The following is a 20,280-nucleotide window of genomic DNA, read 5'->3' as shown; positions in this document are numbered from 1 at the left end:
ACACACTCATGCTGAGGCCAGCCAGAGTATTTCCCGAAATCTCTTACGTATCTGAATCTTTTATAAACAGAACTAAATGAGACCTTGGAGATCATCTGCCCCCTCCCTAAACAGAAAAGGAAACTGAAGCCCGGAGAGGTTAAGCGACTTGCACAAGGTCAAGAAAATGAACTTTTTTTTTTTTACATCAGGACCTGTGGGATCTGTAGTAACTATCCTCTTGACCAATTAAAATCCTATCGCTAGCATTGTTTTACGAGAAACAGCCCACTGGGCCCCGTCAGCAATAAGTCTTGGAGCTGTCTCAGCCTGCAGTTGCTTTATATAAACTATCCCTTTTATGGGAGCTGAAGCACACTATGAAAAGGGTTTTTGTCTCATGTTGACCTTGTTTAGTCACATTAACGCACACATCGGTTCCAGGCCCCATTCCATTCTCCGAACATCTTCTGACACGCTGATAGTGCTGAGCAGAGCAAGGTTGGGCTCACTCCTCTGGCAGGACCTCAGCACTCGGGAGGCCCTCGTCTCCGGGACAGCCGCTTCTCCTGGGCTGGGCTGTTCTCCCTGAGCCCCACTGCCCAACTGGAACCAGGGACCCCGCCTGAGTCCAACTCCAGTGTCTCTTTTCCAGAAAACGGGCAATGCTGTGAGAGCCATTGGAAGGCTGTCCTCTATGGCAATGATCTCAGGGCTCAGTGGCAGGAAATCCTCAACAGGGTCACCAACCAGCCCACTCAATGCAGAAAAACTAGAATCTGAAGGTAAGGAGCTCCAGGAAGATTTTCTCCAACCAGTTGGTGAGAAAGGACGGCTTGGGGGTTGGAGGGGCATTTTGGGTCTTGAGGGGGAGGGGATTTTTGTTTTTTGTTTTTTTATAATACAACCTAAAGGATAAAATTCAGAGGTACTTTTCGGTTGCCCTGACAACAATCACTAAGTCTAGTCATTACTTGTTAATTGTTTAATCTTAGGTTTAACTATTTGTTTAATCTTAGGTTTAACTATTTGCAGAGGGAAAGTAATCATTTGTCTAATAGGACTAGATGACCTTCACTATTCTTTTCCCTATATTTTACATAAGAATTAGCAAAGGTCTTATTAAAAGCTTCCTTTTTCTGTGCTATTTGTTCCTTCCTTCTGTGATATTTATGATATTCCTTTTTCTTGATATTTTCAAGTGATATTTGTATATTGATAGGCAAACATACAATAAAAACCACCTATAGCAGTATACTTTTTAAAAATAGCCATCCATTTTTTTTACTGTGTTTTTCTTTTAAACAAAAATTAACTCATATAGTCCACGTCCGTTTGGCGTTTTTCATGATGCTGAAGCATGCCGTCTGAACTGGGTGGACAGTGACTGGCAGGGCCCCACCTAGAGACCAGTCAGGTTAGTTAACTTGCCCAGTGTCCTTGACAGGCCGCCCCGTCCACCTCCTCCGTGAAGGCCTCGGCCTCTTTCTGCTTCAGATGCAGGCGGGGTCTGGCCCTTATCTTCTTGAGGTGCCTCATCTAGCCAGAGACACCCTTCTGCCTCCCTCTGCCTGGTGCCTTTGATATCCAAGGGTGAGAAGCTGAGTCTAGATCCCTTTTGTGCACAAAGGCAGGGTAATTGGCGAGGCCACTTGCTGGGCTGCTCGGATGTGTTCAGGGACGAAGTCTGCAGCACATGGGCCTGATCCCTCCTGATTCCCTCCTGCCACTCCCCAGATGACCCAGAATAGCCTGAAGGGGAGGAAGAAGACACAGGAGCCCCTGCAAGTTACAGCTCTTCCCTAGACCGATCCCAAACCCTGGTCCGCAGTCATACGAGGTGAAGGCAGTGTAAGTGAGGAGGATAGAACTACTGGCAAATCGAAGATGCCTCTAGGACCTGGCTTCTCCCGAGGAGGGCAGAGGGGGTTCAGAGACCAGGAAGACTGGTCAGGTTCGTCCTTCTGAGATGCCCTCAACTGAATCCTGAAACAGCATGAAATGCAGCCAAAAATCCTTTTTAAAGATTATTTCCTTTTTCAATGTGTCAGCATAAGGGAAGGGGGGGTTCCAAACGTTTCCCCAGTTTGGTCACAGTTCTCTCATCTGCCAAAAGCATTTGGCAGCAGGCCAACCTGTCCCCGGGAGAGAGGGCTGCTTATGATTCAGGCCTCTCAACTGCATTATTTGCTAAATGATAGCAACTTAAAAAAAAATTTAAAAAGCCAGCTTTTCTAAACTATGGAATAGGGGAGAACAAGGAATGAAGAAATGACCACATCCTCTTCCCTGTCTTCTAGAAGATGTCTCCCAGGCTTTCCTTGAGGCTGTTGCTGAGGAAAAGCCCCATGTAAAGCCCTATTTCTCTAAGACCATTCGTGATTTAGAAGTCGTGGAGGGGAGTGCTGCTAGATTTGACTGCAAGATTGAAGGTAAGTTGTGGCTGTTCTTCCCTTTACTAAAAAGGGGTGTGGCTGGCCGATGGGCCCCTACTGTGTGCCCTGGGCGACGTGTCAGTTCTGGGCAGCCTGGCAATTACAACAGCCAGGCTATGAGGGAAACTGGGTCAGGAGGAGTTGGCCCCCGTCCCCAGGCCCACCCACAGAAGTTTAACGCCCTTCAGGGACTAACCTGGGGCACATTTGCTATCTAGGCCCAAGTTAAAAGTGGTTTATCATGGACCTAATTTGGCTATGGCACATGCTTAATGAAACAAGCTTCTGGGAAGTATGTGAACTGGCCACAGGAAGCTCTCAAAGGAAGGTTGGCACAAAGGGCATCGGATGTGGAGTTGGTGGCTCTGCTGTGCATCAGCGGGCTGTGTGACCTTGGTCAGTGATCTAACTCTTGTGAGCCTCAGACCCTCAGCTGTAATATGATGTCTGGCGCCCTGAGTGGCTCTGGGGATTCTGTGAGACGACATATGTGCAAAGGGGAAACTTTTAAAGTCTTTTAAAGATGTCATGGAGTCAAGGAGAAAGTTGTGGGATTGGTAAATGCTGAAAGCGAGCGTGCTACGTGACTTCACACAGGGAAGTTGGGACCCAGGCATCTGGGCAAAGCCCTCAGTTTGTGTGTCTTCTCCACACTTCTCCTCTGCTGCCAGGAATAATGTGGCTGTAGAATCGTGAGTTGTTGGAGCTCAAGGAACCTTTCGGGATCTTAGCCTAGCACCTGAGAAATTAGGAGAGACAAGACAGGCCTCTTCAAGTCTGTGACTGTCATGTGCCGACCAAATGGAGGGCTATCGCCCATTTCAGTCTGAGCAAATGAAGCGCAGGAGTTCATGAAGCAGCTTTCCCCAGGCTGCCCAGCACAGGACCGCAGTCAGAACAAATCGTGCCTCCCACTCTGTAAGATTCTCCAGCAGTATGACTAGATAACGCCTTTTAGGAAAAGTAACGCAAAGTTAGGAATGAAAAAAGAATTTTCCTCGTGCGTCATTATATTATCAAAATGCCTTGCAAATGCCTACCATAATCTTTCTCTTTTTTCATTCAATTAAAAAAAAAAAGTGGATGTGCTGCCTTTGCTAGTGTGGAAGTGCTCCGCTTGGGGATTCTGCTGAAGGCTCTGGGCCACTGCTTGTCACTCTCTCCATCACCATTGTCTTTGGGTCTTCTGAAGTTCTTTCCTTTTTCCTTTTATTATTTTCTAAAAATTATTATAACATACTGATTATCATCTTTGTGGTTGCTGTTCTCTTTGGGATTATTTCCTTGGAATTTGCATAACGTCAACTAGAGTCCTGAAGAGAAACTAAAGCATATGGATGCTGTTTTGATAAAAACAAATTTCTACCTAAAAAGAATGTTAGGATTCTTAAGTTCTTCTTTGTAAATTTTTATTCTGGTTGGGGCTACAATTGTTTTCCTGTAAAAATACTTTTACAAAATTTAAGAACAAGTCAATTGGAATTATTATATATTTTAAATGTATATTTCCCATATATTTTTAATGCTGAATTTTGCAGAAACATGAGACTAATCAATGTAGTGAATTTCCAGTTATCTACAGGCAGATTATCTATCTTTGGATCAGACTAAGACAAATATTGGGGGTTTTTTTCTTAGCAATATTATCACTTCCTCTAACTTATGTTTTATGTAGCTGTTATCAATTTTATTGAGTTATAATTTACAAACCATGGAAATACACGCCTATTTTAAGCATATAACTCAATTATTTTTAATAAATTTGTAGAGTTGTGCGACTGATACCACAACTCAAGTTTAGAACATTTCCATCACCCCCAAAAGATCCCTTGTGCCCAGTTATTCTGACTCTTATTTTTTATTTAAGTTTATTTAAGTTCAACTTTTATACAAGATAAAAAATCTTCTTTTCATCCAAGAAGATATTTAGCTCTAGGTGTGTAGCTGGCGTTGGGGTGGCATTCCATGTAGTATTCTTTAGCTGCGTGAAGGCGGGAGGTGGTGCAGGCCCCACATGGATGGGAAATGGAATGACTGTAAGATACCTTATCTGAGGTTTCAGATATTTGTATTGATAATATATGCCCATATTCAAATGTCAATATCAAAGCAGATACTAAAAGCTAATATAATTTTTTTCCTTTACCCCCATAATCAATAGAGGCAGATTAGGAGTTGCTTGCATGAATTCATAAGAAATTTTCAATCACAGTGTCTGCAACGTGTGTTCTCTCCCTGTGATGCAGGATACCCAGACCCTGAGGTCGTCTGGTTCAAAGATGACCAGTCAATCAGGGAGTCCCGCCACTTCCAGATAGACTACGATGAAGATGGGAACTGCTCTTTAATCATTAGCGATGTTTGCGGGGATGACGATGCCAAGTATACCTGCAAGGCTGTCAACAGTCTTGGAGAAGCCACCTGCACAGCGGAGCTCATTGTGGAAACCATGGAGGAAGGAGAAGGGGAAGGGGAGGAGGAAGAAGAGGAGGAAGAGGAGGAGTGAAACAAAGCCAGGGAGAAGCAGTTCCTAAGTCATATTACAAAGACTATTTCTCTAAAGCTCAAAAAATCCAAGATAGTAAACGCACCTAGTGTGGTAGATTATCTAGTTAGGCCATCTGGGGGTTGATTCTTCAGCAACAGCAGTTGATACCTGGCAGCAGTATTGATGGGCATTAATTTGAATTAGCTGGCACCTTAAGATACCAGTGCAGCTGGATTTATTTTGGGAAATCATCAGTAACTTGCCTGACCAGTTGAATTTAGAGAGAAAGTAACCAAAAGAAATAGTTATCTAGGCAAAGTCATACATTCCCCAACCGAAAGCACTCGTGAAAACAAAGGCCCAAACAGGGCTCTGGGCCCGCCAGCCACAGCTCAGCCCAGAGGGCCCCTGGAGATGGAGGGCGCTCTCCCAGCTCCTGGCTCCAGAGAACTGGGTCTTCTCCAGTCCTGCAGCACTTCTTTCTGAAAGCAGTTGAGCCATTTTAACTTACAAGGCACATTTGATTCCAAAGTATACTGTAGACATTCAGACTTTTCCTTTCTCTCCCCCGTTCTACCTGCCAGTTTTTCTGGATCTGAACTTGCCATGAGTTTAAGAACTAAGGACATTACGCTTCTTAGATTCTAAAGACAGGTCCCCTGCTCATGGATTACTTTGGCTTCCTTAGGAAAATAGAACCTCCCTTCTTCCAAAATCAGTAGGAAATCTAAACTTATCCCCTCTTTGCAGATGTCTAGCAGCTTCAGACATTTTTTTATAAGAACCGTGAAAAAAAAAATCCTTGCTAATGTGCTTTTCTTCTTAAACCAGGATTCATATTTGTGCTGTTATAGAATATCAGTCCTGCATGTGTGGTGAAGATTTTTATGTTTGAATGTATGAAAAACCAGTTTGCTGAAAGTCAGTCTTAATTATTTATTGGCCATGATGAAACATTTCAACTGATGGAAAGCTGTAGAACGCCACATACTCTGGAATCTCCTTCAAGATAGTCTGAGTTGAATACACCTGCATTCTAGACACTCTCCAGAGAGCTCGACCTGCCTTCTGGGCTCCACGATGTTTTTCTTCTTGAATGTGCATCAGTCAGGCCTTGCCCCCACCGTGAAATACATTCTGAGACCTGGGAAATGCACTCAGACTTGCATCTTTAGGGATTTTTAACTTTCTTTCACTACATTGGCACTTAAATTTTTCTTGATAAAACTTTTTGAAGGTCGTAAACAAAGACCATAACTGATATGCCTAATACATTTCATCTGCGTGTGTGTGTAACATTCCAAATACTTTTTTCTTTTCCACTGTTCGTAAAGTACAGCAAGTCAATATTCCAAGGGACTTGTTAGTAGTTCCTTGAGAACCAATTTGAAATTACTTCAGTGCAATCCTACACGGTATCAACATTAGAATTTTGGTATTACTTAGTCTTATGTTATCTTCCATTCTATTTTTATCTGCTTTTTGCTGCTAGTTTCAAACTGCCAGTATTTTTCCTTTTTGCTTTTTAAACAGTTACAATATTTTTCATAATAGCCACCGTATTCACAGTTTATTATAATAAAGGGTTTTTAATTTGATTTAGAGCATTCAAAGCTTTTCTTCATCACTTTTGTGTTAGACTATAATCTTATTTGTGTGTGTGTCATGTGTGTGCGCATGTGTGGTGTGTATGTTTGTTGACAGGTTTTTAATGCCTTCTTGAAATTGTGTTAATGTTCTCCCTGTTCATTATGCCATCAGAATGGTAAATGAGAACACTACAACTATAGTTAGCTCACAATTTTTAAATAAAGGATACCACAGTGCATGCTGTTTGTTCAATCTTTGCAGCCTTTTCTTTCTTTCCCTGCCACCAGTTATAAACTACTCAGATAGATCCCGGAAACTAAAAACAAACACTGTCCTGCATAAATGGCTTCTATGATTGTGTTCTACTGAGGAACAGAGTGACTTAGGTAGTTCTTATTTATCCTTGGTAGCCTAATTTACACGTTTAGTTCAAAGTTTCTCTTGAGCATCAGTTTGGTTTGATTACATTCTGGAAGGATATCCATAGTATCCTCATAATGCTAAGATCTATATGACATTTTTAGCATGAGACAAAATGGTCATCATCATTAATATTATTTACCAGGACTTGGTTCGCATTTGTAACTTTGGTGCAATTCGTTATTGGCGGCCAAGTGCTATCTTTCCATGTCTTGATACTGAAGCGTTTGTCATCAGGAAACCATCCTTCCTGCTTTATAGGAAGTCCGTTATCAGATATCAGATGGCGAGTCCCCCATGTCTGGAGCTGTTCAAACAATCTTGTAGATATTCTAGAAAGAATTCAAGGCATGCTGTTAAATGTTGGACTAGATGATTCTGATTCCACAGTGTAGTCTGGAAAGAAACAATCAATTGTCCAGTTAATAAATGTTTAAATTTTTTCAGGCAACCACAATCCGCAAATATTTCTAGTGAGAAATTTATTATTTTTTAAAGGAAAGGACTTTTTATTCCTTGCTAATGAAAAACGTACCAAATATATCCTGTGCCAAGAAAAATAACAAATACATTTTCTTCCATTCCATCCCAAACATTAAAAAAAAATCTATTGTTTCTTACATTGCAGATCTTCATATTAAATGATATTTCTCTGTATAACTAAAAAGACATTTGCTGACATTTGTCAGCTCTAACTTCACTTATATAAACTTTTTATCAAAATGCTTGTTTTACTCTTTGCTTCACCTCTCACCTGCTTTTAAAAATCTGTTCTAATAAGTATAAGGATGTATTGAATAATTGAATTCTAAGAAACTCAATTCTCCACTTTTCAAGAAAACACAATACTACTTTCTTTACCCCTAGGGAACTCCTTTTCTATATTTTGAAATGGAGGTTAATGTCTGAGGCTCTGTGTCCCCCTGGAATATGGTTAGGACTGCATTCCTGGCTCCCTGTTTAGGTAGGACCGTGTGACTAATCCTGGTCAGTGAGCTGTGAGCAGAAGTGACATGTGTCCCTGCTGGGCCAGAGCATTTAAGTGCTAGAAATGACTGGCAACATGTGACATGGTGGCTGCTCTATCCACCTGGGTCCCCCCAACCCAAAATGGGTATATAACACAAGCAGGAAATAAACCCTTGTTCTTATGTCACCAAGATTTTAGAGTTCTTTGTGGCTACAACAAAACCTAGACTATCCTGTTATAAGGTCATCACCATATTCTACATCTGTTGTGACTGATATGGTAGCCACCAGTCACAAGTGGTTGTTTACATTTAAATTAATTAAATATGATTAAAAATTCAGTTCCTCAGTTGAACTTGCCACATTTCAAGTGCTTAGTAGTCACATATGACGAGTAGATACCTTATTGGACAGCATAGATTAGAACTTTCTGTAAAGTTCTATCAGACAGCACTGTTTCTAGGTGGACTAGGTAGGTGGACTAGGAGGAAAAGAGAAACAAAATTTTACCTTAACTGTGCATATCACTTTTCAAATGATTGTGAAATTAAAACTTAAAAGTTTGTGTGAAATCCATCTGGAGAGTATGGTGTATAGTTTCATCAATTGTACTGGATAATATATACTCAATACTTAGGTTATTGTTTTTTGTTGGTTTTATTTGAGGAAGATTATTCCTGAGCTAACATCTGCTGCTAATCCTCCTCTTTTTGCTGAGGAAGACTGGCCCTAAGCTAACATCCATGCCCATCTTCCTCTGCTTTACATGTAGGATGCCTACCACAGCATGGCTTGCCAAGCAGTGCCATGTCCACACCCGGGATCCTAACCCGTGAACCCCGGGCCACCAAAGCAGAACGTGTTAACTTAACTGCTACGCCACCGGGCCGGCCCCCAGAGGTTATTGTTCTTGATTCATTATTTATGTTCACATATATTTTTCACTTTTCAAGACATTTTGAAAGTACCAGTTCTGTTCTTCTCACCACAAAATTTAAATAGACCTGCAATTCACAAGCTGGCTGTGATATGAAACAACCAACTAGGCCAAAAATTTCCAGTGTTTTTGGAACTTGGAGCTACTTGCAATAGGGGAGCATCCATGGGGACATAAGAGATGATGCAGAGAAGGAGAGAGACACAGTCCCCAGGGCAGAATTGCCTTGATGCTAGTGGCTTTGATCATATCTCCTTTCCACTGGAGTCATTTTACCTCCAGTGTCTTGATCGTAACTCCGTTCCACTGGAACTGGAAACGCCAGGAGATCTATACCACTTGGAGACATTAAATTTCTAACTGATGGTTGTTTTAACTTTCAGCCCAGAGGCTTGCCTATGTCCCGAATGCTCACACATTGCAGGGAGGGCTTCACGTCAGAGACGATAGCCCCAATAGTGACTACACGCAAGTGTACAATAAATCTTCACAAGACATTATCTCACTCTCCAGGACTAGGTTTCTTCTAGTTGGAGATAACTAAGGAAGAAGGACGTTACAAATTAACCTAAGTCAATGGAGTCATTCACATTTATTAGCTGCTTTTGGGCAGACATCAGTAGCCTCCACTAGTTAAGAGAGAAGTTGAGCTATAGGGCTTCTCCACAAACTTGCCCCAGAAGGTATGTTACAGTGGAAGATAGCCTTAGGACAAATGCATCAAACATTTATTAGCAAGAAGTCATACAGCCTATTCTGTAAGCTCCATGAAGTCCCACATCCATCTCTCCAGAGAGCAACTTACCTGTTCACCGAAGGCAAATGCTGCAGGATACTAGGGTAGGACCTAGCTAACCTGGTTAATCAGCCAAGTGGAGTCAGTCCCAACTCTACCTCTTACTCGAGCTGTGTAGCTTGCCCCAGTTTCCTCACCTATAAAATTAGAGTAACAATAATTCCTCCCTCATAGGTGTTAGACAATCGATGACATGCACAGTACTTGGCCCTTATGGTAAGCTCCTACGCTCCGGCACTCAGAGATGCTAGGAGGTGTCAGAAACATTCTCCACCCTCAAAGAACTGATTCTACTTCCGCAGAAACAAGACAAATATACGGAAAAGTTATATACGTATAATAGATGGAAAGAATTATTTAAATGCCACTCACCTTCCAAAAAAGGATTTCGAAACAAGGAGCCGATGCAATTGTACAAAATATAATTGCTGTGAGTTTAGGAAATGCTACACTGCCCTCTTGTTCTAATGAAAAGTTTGAACTCCCAGTCCCTAAATATTCTCCTTCATAGTCAAAGAAGAAAAGCTCATCTGACCTTTTGAGTCTTATTTTCCAATCAAGAGGAAATTTCTCAGAGTTAGCTTGACTTTAAACTAATCGCACTTAACCTTTATCCCAAAATATTCCTGAATTTTTAATTGCTATTTACAAAAGCTAATTCACATTGACTTGTTTCTGACTTCATATTAACCACAGAACAAATAGGGCCCTGCTAGGCAGTCCCAGGAAAAGGCCAGGTCGATATCTGTTTTAAATTGTCGAGAAAGCTCAAAATGGAGGCTCCTATTTTCTAGAGAACCAGGAAATCAAGGGTTTAGAAAACGGAGAGCTGCCAATGCAGAGAAAAGGCCAGACATGAAGTACAGAAGACAAGCAGTGATTCTGTTCTCTTCAGAACCCCCAGGAACTGAGAGTAAAGGAATGATAATTTTTTTTTAAAAGCTATAAACCCTTCAAAGACAAATATAGGAGAAAACAGATGAAAAAACATCAGAAGTTTGGAAAATGGAAAGCAAATGGATGAGTGGGTAACTGACTTAGAGCACAGAAGCCGAAACCCGACCTCCTGCAGAGTCAGGAAGGCAAGTCAGTTTGCCCTGAAGAATCCCCAAAAGGCTAGAGACTGGAGGAACCAGGTACCTAGGAAGGGGAGCCTCAAAGGGAATGTAAGGTATCAGTTCACTGATGCAAACCAAGGTCTTTAAGGTCAAAAGTCCAATTAGGAGATCAGGGCAGAGGTAGGATGGGATAACCAGGAATTAGGACAGACTAATGTCCAGAATCCAGGAGCTCAGTCTGAAGACATCAATAGTACCCATGTTGACCAGAGAAGAGCCTGTTTCTAGAAAGGCATTTGCTTGCTCAAGGAGTTTTTTAAAACAGATAAGTGGGGCCAGCCAGGTGGCATAGAGGTTAAGTCTGCACGCTCCACATCAATGGCCCAAGGTTCGCCAGTTTGGATCCTGGGTGTGGACTTACACACCACTCATCAAGCCATGCTATGGCGGCATCCCACACACAAAATAGAGGACTATTGGCACATATGTTAGCTCAGGGCTAATCTTCCTCAAGCAAAAAGAGGAAGATTGGCAACAGATATTAGCTCAGGGCCAATCTTCCTCACCAAAAAACAACAACAACAAAACATACAAGCTTTCCTAAATTGGTTGTCCAAGAAGCCAAATCATTTAGACTTTCAATAATGCACCCTCTTAATGAATGTCTTATATTTAACTATTTAAAGCAGAAGCTCAGTTAACTAATCTGCATTTAATCCAACTTGCCTAACTTAACAATTTTCATTTCCTCTGTAAAATAAATTAACTGATGCCCACACACTTCTGTTCCCACTAGCTAAGTTGTATATTTACCAGGAGTCAGTTGGGTTTGTTCTTAAATTTATTTATGCCAGTTCTACAGGTTTTTGCATGATAATGAAGACAGATCATAGCCAAACAGGAATCCAGATGTCAGCTGTCTTCATGGTTGGTTAGACACCCAAAAACATATACTTGTAGGGCTCTCTGTTAATGGCCAGATGAGAGATGGTGGTGAGGTCACTTCCCACCTTCCTAAATTGAAGATAGCTTAGCCTGGAGTGCAGAGCTGATCAGAATGACATCCCTCTCCCCATTTCCAATCACAGGCAGAGAAACTAGAAAAGAGAGACTGGTACACTGCCAAGCAGAAGGAAGAGACAGCCTGGCTGCCTTTCAACTCAATGACTCTGAGCACAATCTCTTGTTCCCCAGGAAAAACATGGCCCAGTGAATTTCACAGATCTTAACTAATCATATTACTCTTTCCTCCTCCCTGTGGGAGCCAGATATGTTTATTTCTGATAGTCCCTGTGATAGGTGTTTTTCATTTTTGGCTGCCCAGTATCTAAACACTTCCTATTTGGAGGGAATTCCAATAAAGAAGCTCAGGTGTGGGCAAACTGCCCCTTTTCCAGCTCCCTTGTCTCTAGAATTTGGGCATGTGAAATTCCAACCAGATGCTCCTACCTAAGCCCTTGACTCTGGAGTGAGTAATCAGAGACGAAAATGGCAGTTTAGAATCGAAATTTCCAGAGATGGTGGAGGAAGCAATAACGGAGCATCCAATATGCAAGGGTGGGCCATGCCAATGACAGAAGCTGTTGGCTACTGACCAGATTCTTCCTGTGTATTGATTTGGTCTCTATTTTTGGCTGCCTAATTTCCATGGCTCCTGTCCATGTTCCAATCTTCATTCTTCAGCTTTTCCATCAATTTTGTGAGCCACTCAGTGTCCTTTCAACACATTCCTTTTCTAACTAACCAGAGTTGGTCCCCATTGTTTAGGAAGCTGGAAATGTGATTAGTACATACCCCTTTTGTGCAGAAGTTGCCTTATCTATGGAGATGAAAAGATGAGAAAAAGGGGTGCCTCCCCATCAATTGCTCCCGGGTCCGGTGCCCAGCTCCAGTCCAGAAGTATCCACTATCCTGACTGCATGATAAAACACTTCCTTGCTTTGCTGTATAGTCCTACCATTTATGTATGCATTCCTATCTGTAGCCAGAGAAATAAGGATCACGTGGTAGAAAATCCAGTCACTGTCTGTCACCAGGGCTTTGGCTCAACAGCTTCCCTTAAAAAGAGGAGCCAGCGATGCTGGCCCCTTAACATCTTTATTAAACCCAGATTAACTACAATAGCTTCTTAGATGATCATCCTGATGCAGACCAACCTATTTCTACTATCAGGATTCTTCTTTATTTTTAACTTGTTATATATCATTTATGTATATTTAACATATAAAGTATATCTAACATATAAGGTATATGCAAAAAGGGCCCAAAACATAAATATATACCATAATGAATTATCGTGAAGGGAAAACCTATATACCACCATCCAGGTCAAGAAATAAACGCATCTGTTACTCCCAGAACCCCTCCCCCCTTCCCGATCCCTGGTATTTGTCCCCTCCTGGTCATAAACTCCTCCCTCCCCACTGTCCACTATCCTGGGTAGGTATCCACTTATCCTGACTTTTGTGATGATAATTTCTTTGCTTTTCTTTATAGTTTTACCAGCTGTGTAGGCATCCTTTAAACAATATAATTTCATTTAGCCTGGTTTTGAACTTTAGATGAAGGAATCATACTGTATATATTCTTCTGCACCTTACTTCTTTCACTCGGTATTATCTTTATGAGACTCATCTACGTTGCCGAGTAGAGCTGCGATTTGCTCACTTGCATTGCTGTACGGTGTCCATTGTAAGATATACCATGACGGACTGATTTTTTCTACTGTAGATAGATGCTGTGTTGTATTCAGTGTAGGGCTTTGACTACTCTGCTATACGTATCCTAGGGGATCTTTAAGGGCACCTACCTGGCAGTAGAATAACATCACGGGATATGTGTACCTTTGGCTTTGCTAGATAATGCCAAACTGTTTTCCAAAGTGAACGCACCAACTCACCACCAGCAGTCCTGGGAGTTACTGCTGCACTACACCCTCACCAACAATTGCTGTTACCAAACGGTGTCATTTTAGCCACTCTGGAGGACGGCTAATGGCATCTCACTGTGGTTAGAACTTGTTCTTTCCCTGATTAATAATGAGGTTGAGCATATTTGCATGTGTTTGTTGGTCATTGATATTTTTTCTATGGTCAAGTCCCTATTCAAGTCTTTTGCCCATTTTTTCAATGTGATTATCTCTTACTCATTTGAAGGCATTTTCATATGCTGTCCTTTATTAATTATATGTGTAGCAAATATCTTCTCCCATTTCTGTACCTTGCTCTGTTTGCTTGTTTTATGCTATCTTTTGATGAACAAAAGTTCTTTAATATATTCAAATGTATCAATCTTTTTATTTACAGTTGGTACTTTTTATATCGTTTTAAAGTTCTTTCCTTACCTTTGAAGTCATATTCTCCTACATTAATTTCTAAAACCTTTAAATGTTGTCTTTCACATTTAAGCCTAGAGGTGCTTTTTGTGTGTGGTGTGAGATAGGGAATTTTTTCCCACATGGATACCTAAATGTCCCAGCAGCATTTATTGGAAAGCCCATCTTTTCCCCACTGCATCTCTGTCTTACACAGTGATTATGCATGTGTGGGTCCGTTCCTGGGCTCTCTATTCTGTTCCGTCAGTCTATTTGTCATCCTTATGCCAATACTATACTGCCTTATTTTACTATAATTTATAATAAATCTTGATACCTTGTAGAGCAAGTTCTCCCAATATCTTGGCAATTTTTGGACCTTTACATTTCCATATAAAATTTTAATCTGCTTGTCAAGTTCCACAAAAATCAAAGCAAACAAACAATAAAAACCACCTGATGAAATTCTGATTGAGATTGCATGCAATTTATAAATTACTTTGGGGAGAAGTGTCATCTTTATCGTATCGAGTTTTTCAATTGATGAACTCAGTATCTCTCCATTTATTTAGGTCTTCCTCAATGTCCCCCAAAAATGTTTTATGATTCTCTACATAGAATTGGAACATTAGCAGAGAGGCCATGTACTTATGCGTGCATGTTTAAAATTGTTATGTTTTCCTGGGGAATGGAACCTTCCCCCATTACGAAAGGTTTTCTCTCTGGTAATGCTTTTTGACTGCTATCAATCTAGACATATTGGCTGTATTCGTTTCCAATTGCTGCTGTAATAAATTACCACAAACTTAGCGGCTTAAAACAGCACAAATTTACTATCTTACGGTCCTGCAGGTCAGAAGTCTGCTACAGCTCTCACTGGGCTAAAATCAAGATGTTGGCAGCACTGCATTCCTCTCTGGACGCTCTAAGGGAGAAGCCATTTCCTTGTGTTTTCCAGATTCTCGAAGCCCCTTCCTCCATCTTCAAAGCCAGAAACATTGCATCTTTCTCTGCCTTTCTTCTGTAGTCAAGTCCCCTTCTGCCTGACTGATTCTTTTTCTGCCTTACTCTATTGGGCCCACCCAGATAATCCAGGATAATCTCCTCATCTCAGAATCCTTGATTTAATCACATCTGGAAAATCCCCTTTGCCAAGGAAGGTAACTTCTACGGTCTGAATGTTTGTGTTCCCCTCAAATCCCTATGTTGAGATCTGAATCCCCAATGTGAGGGTACTCTGAGGTACGGCCTTTTGGAAGGTGATCCAGCATGGGATTAGTGCCCTCATGAAAGAGGCCCTAGAAAGCTCCCTGATTAGTCTCTCAGTCCTAGGACTGGCATTAGCACTTGCGCTTAGAGAAATCCTGGCTTTTGCTTTTACTAACTGATGACTGTTCTAGCTTCAGTTTAATATTCTTTACCATCACCAACATAAGCCCTCTCTCCACTTCTGCTTCCCACTTTGGGGCTATCCCTTACTTTCCTGCAAATTCAGCCACGGTTTAAAAAGAATGTCATTGTCCAAATCTTTGGGTTTTCTTTCTTTTTTTTGTAATGGAATATGATAGGCTGAATAATGACCTCCCAACTATGTCCATGCTCTGATCCCCAGAATGTTACTTATATGGCAAAAGGGACTGGCAGGTGTGATTAAGGATCCTGAGATGGGGAGATTATCCTGAAATATCTGGTTGGGCCCAATGTAATCACAAGGTTGTTAGAAGAGAGAAGCTGGAGGACCAAAATTAGAGAAGGCATTCCCACAACAGCAGCAGCGACTGGGGCAACGTGACTGTGAGCCAAGGAATACCAGCAACTTCTGGAAGCTGGAAGAGGTAAAGACTAGATTCTCCCTTGGAGCCTCCAGAAGAAATCAGCCCTGCCAACACCTTGATTTTATTCCTGAAAGAATCGTTTTGGACTTCGGACCTACAGAACTTGTAGAGAATAAATTCCTGTTGTCTCACGCCACTAAGTCTGTGGTAATTTGTTACAGTGGCAATAGGAAACTAATACATGGGAGTTGATTTTTCTTTTCCTCCAACCTATAACTATTTAAGAACCTGATTCATTAGCCCTTCTTAGTTCAAACTTAAATTCTCTCGTCCAGCACTCAAGGCCCAACTATTTATATGAACTCATTTTGTCACCTCACTCTGGACAGCCTTCTGTAGACACATGACTGTGTCCTGTTCCATTTCTGACCTTTCGTCTCCCCTCGCTTTAATGACTGTCTGCCTTTTCATAACACATCCCTCACTTTCTTTATGATTATGTTCAAGACACGTCTTGGAGAAGCTCTTCCTGACTTCTCCCCTCACAGCAATAACTGCTGCTTAGTCCCCAGAGAGGCTGTTTACTCAGCTCTCTCTAACCTCCTGAACATCCTCAGCTGTTCTTTGAATGTAGCTGTTCTCCCCGACATTAGATTGGAAGATACATGGAGACAGATAATGCACAGTCAGTATCTGTTGTTTTAACCTGCTGGATTCATTTCTGTGGCTGCTGTAACAAATCATCAGAAACTGGGTGGCTTAAAACAAATGTGTTCTTGTGCCACTCTCAGAAGTCTGAGGTCACGGTATGGGTGAGTCTGCACTGTCTCTGGAGGCTGTGAGTGAGCATCCATTCTTTGCATCTTTCAGATTCCAGTGGCTGCCACCATTCCTTGACTTGTGGCTACATCACTCCAGCCTCTGCCTCTGTGGTCACGTTGCCTCCTTCCCTGTCTGTCTCTTTTTCTCTATTTTATAAGGATATATGTGACTGCATTTGGGGCCCACCTGGATAATCCAGGATTATCTTCCCACCTCAGGATCTTTAATTTAAATATATCTGCAAAGACCCTTTTTCCAAATATGGTAACATCCATAAATATTTGACATCAGTATCGTTGGGGGGAACACTTTTCGGCCTACCCTACCTGCCCAACATCCATCCCCTTCATCTGGTAACAATTCCCTTATTAGTTCTTGGGGAACTACATCCCCCTAACTGGCGGAGTGTAGAAACTCAATTCATACAGTTTAGGTGAAGCCCCCCTTCTCCCACTATGGGTCTATGACAGAGACCTGGCCGACCAGCATATTCTATCCCCTTTGGCCACAATGAATGGCCATTGGCATATGACATAAACTAGTCAGATTACTTTCCAGGGCTTTTGTTGGAACGAATGGGTTTTTGTTCTGGGACCACTAGATTAAGCAAAAGGAACATACTGACTTACTTGCTGGAAAGAATAATGAGATAATCCTCAAAATTGAAGGAAAAGCATTAGGTACCAGGATCAGGGACTGGAACCAAGACTCAATGCCCCCAAACACACTCCCTCTCATGTCTGCTTGATTTCTTTCTATTAACAATCTCTCTCCAAACGGAAGGCAAGATGGTTGTCTGGAGTCAGGAGCACATCCTCTTATCTCTAACAATCCTGGCCAAAGGACAAACACTGCACTCCAGCATCCATGCATCAATTTCACAGAAGGACTATGATGAGCTCTGCTTATGTCATCATACTCCTAAGTCTTGAAATAATTACTTTTGCTAGAGAAACCATGAGTGATGTCTGTATCATGTTGCCAGGTGACGTGTCAGGCAATGAGCCAGGAAAACACAAACACAAACAACTCAAACCACCATCACCAAGAAAACACCCCTATTCCTGACTTATAAAACTTGCAGTCTCATGGGGGTGGGGGAGCAGGGAGAAATCACAAAAACAAATATAAAATTACTGTGGTATATGGCATGAGAAGGAATACAGGGAAACCATAACAGAGAGAATAACTCATTCCAGAAGTTCGGGGAAAGTGACAGCAGAATTTAGATCAGAAGGAGGAAGGTAGGGATGGAGATTGTTCTAGGCAGAGGGAATAACATGTTCAAAGGCCCTGTGGCAGAAAGGAGCATCACTCACTGGAAGACCTAACACAAAACCAGTATGTCTAGGAAGGGCACAGTGTGATACGAGACTAAAGAAGTAGGTAGGGGCAAGACCTTGCACCTTATTATAGGCCACATTAAATATTTTATATTTTATCTTAAGTGCCATTAAAAACCATTTAAATGTCTTAAGGGGGTGGGGAGAGGGAAGATAGTAGCATGAACTAGTTTGTATCTGTGACTGTACCGTTGAGGAAAGACTGGAGTCGGGCCTAAGTGACTGTAAGAAGATACACTGAGTTTTAAATTGATTTCCAGCTGACAGAACTTTATGAATTCCTGCCTCCTACTTTCCCATTAAGTAGGTTATAATTAAAAAAAAAAAAATCAGTTAAATGAATGAAAGATGTTTTTAGATGAGTGATTATTTGCTCTGCAAAATAGCTCATTTCTTTATTTGACTTGGAAATTTCTCCCCCTCTGAATAGAGTCTGCAATTTGAATACACTAGCTTGCTCTTTAAAGAAGTAAGGAAAATAACGGCCAGCTCCGATGGTCTAGAGGTTAAGTTCAGCGCACTCTGCTTAGGCAGCCAGGTTCTGTGTCTGGGTGCAGACCAGCACCCACCTACACACCTGTTAGCTACCATGCTGTGCTGGCAGCTCACATCCTAAAAAATAGAGGAAGATTGCCATGGATGTTAACTCAGGGCAAATCTTTCTCAGCAAAAACCACAAAAAAAACCACCACAAGACGAAAAACTAAGGAAAACAAGACAACAGGATCTCCATACAATCTGTAGGGCTGTAAAGGATGAGAACCTGACAACTGTTTAGTGCCATCTTAATCTCTAGATCTCATGGCTCTAAATACTATCACCATCCTGATGACTCAGATTGATCTCTAGTCCACACTTCTTCCCTGAACCTCAGGGTCTAGATCTAATTGTCTACTCAACATCTCCACTTGCATGTCTAATATAAAGATTTCAAACTCAACAACTGAAAAACTAAATTGCTGACTTCTGCCTTCAAAATCGCTTCTTCTACAATTCAGTTTTTCCAAGTTGCTCACGATGTCTCCTTTACCTCTTACACCACATCTAACGCATCCACAAATCTTATCAGCTCAGCTCCTAAAATATGTCCAGAATTCAATTCTGTTTTCATTACCTCAATCAAGACCACGCTGGCCCAGACCACTATCACTACAACCTGGATTATCACAATAACTTCCTAACCGATGCCAGTCTTCACCGACTAACACATATTTATTCTCGTCTGGCTCTTCCACATAATCACCGGGAGACCGAGGACTTGTCCCTTTCATTTAGTGCCAGGAACCCCAGCCCAACCTCACAGACATTCCATAAATTCTTGCTGGAATGAATAAACAAATATTTTATACCACGACATACACGGTAATTCATTTAAGGAAATGTCTCTGTGAAAATCAACGGTAAGAGACTTTTACAACCAACCCACCCCTAGGACAAAGCAGCGAACGGACAGTGGGGTCAGCCAGTTGAAGCAGTTTTCACAAGCAGACGGGTTTCCCACGAGGGCCAGCGTCCCTCTATTTTGGGCCTGTGGGTGGAAAGCGTCTCGCTCCGCTCGGCACCTGAGCCTCAGCCGACCGCCTAACCTCATCGTCTTCCCGCCTGGGCCACGGGGCAGCCCACACCGCCTCCGGCAGGAAGATGCCCTTGAGCACCTTCCAGGCCTCACAGACGACGCTGGATCCCAGGGCACACCAGGGACTTTAATCGGACAGTAAAAGGGGCACACTTCTTGTTGACCTTCTCCACTCTGCCACTAACTTAAAATCAAAATGCACGGGAAAAACCTTCGCAGTCTGCACCTTCAACCTGGCTACCGGTTAAGGAGCAGAGCGCAGCCAACAGACGGGCTATTCCCGACCGGCCTCTGGGGCGGATGAGAAGCGAAGTCGGCGCCAATTCCCTCGACCCAAAATGGCAGGCTACTCGATCACGTGCAGCGGGGCGAAGATAGGGCCACTGGGAGAAGTCAAGATGAGAAGGGAGAACGAAAGCATCATTTTCTTGATGCAACATGGAGGCGGAGGTTACAGAAGAGAAAATAGCCAGGGACGACGAAGCACCCCTCGGCAGAAACAGCAAGCCCGGCAAGGGAAGCCAAAGGCGACATTGACCTAATCCAAGATGGCGCCAGAGGTTATTACCGGGAGCGCAAAAGAGGCGGTTGTGACCCTGATCCAAGATGGCGGTGGCGGTTGAGGCGAACCTAGAGGCGGGAAGCGACAGGAACGCCTTTGCCCTCCCCCAAGATGGCGGCCGCCGTGGGCGCCGTCCCTGGCTCCGCCCCGCGGCCGCGGCCCCGCCTCCCGCCGTCCCTCGCTCCGCCCCTCGCAGGGTCGAGTCCGGGCGGTGATG

General features: G+C 42.5%; 1 protein-coding gene and 1 long non-coding RNA gene across 9 annotated transcripts in view; one reads left to right on the top strand and one right to left on the bottom strand.

Moving 5' to 3' along the window:
* Positions 1-6,728, top strand: part of MYLK (myosin light chain kinase) — a 257,906-nt gene extending 251,178 nt beyond the window's left edge. For 7 of the 8 annotated variants that reach the window (XM_046658090.1, XM_046658086.1, XM_046658092.1 and 4 more), the window contains 3 exons: positions 635-764; positions 2,280-2,411; positions 4,661-6,728. In XM_046658090.1, coding sequence (XP_046514046.1) covers positions 635-764; positions 2,280-2,411; positions 4,661-4,920 — 522 coding nt within the window. In that variant the 3' untranslated portion in view covers positions 4,921-6,728. The remainder of the gene's footprint in view (positions 1-634; positions 765-2,279; positions 2,412-4,660) is intronic. The other variant, XM_046658087.1, reaches the window with a different exon arrangement.
* Positions 6,096-8,541, bottom strand: LOC124237936 (uncharacterized). The gene is made up of 2 exons (XR_006888188.1): positions 8,284-8,541; positions 6,096-7,308 (listed from the first exon to the last, which is right to left on the bottom strand). It is a non-coding gene; the product is annotated as an uncharacterized LOC124237936 (long non-coding RNA).
* Positions 8,542-20,280: the final 11,739 nt, after the last annotated feature.

The sequence above is a fragment of the Equus quagga genome, chromosome 4 (assembly GCF_021613505.1).
Source record: "Equus quagga isolate Etosha38 chromosome 4, UCLA_HA_Equagga_1.0, whole genome shotgun sequence".
NCBI lineage: Eukaryota > Metazoa > Chordata > Mammalia > Perissodactyla > Equidae > Equus > Equus quagga.
The sequence above is the reverse complement of the archived record's forward strand: the minus strand, read 5'-3'. Positions and strand labels throughout refer to the sequence as shown.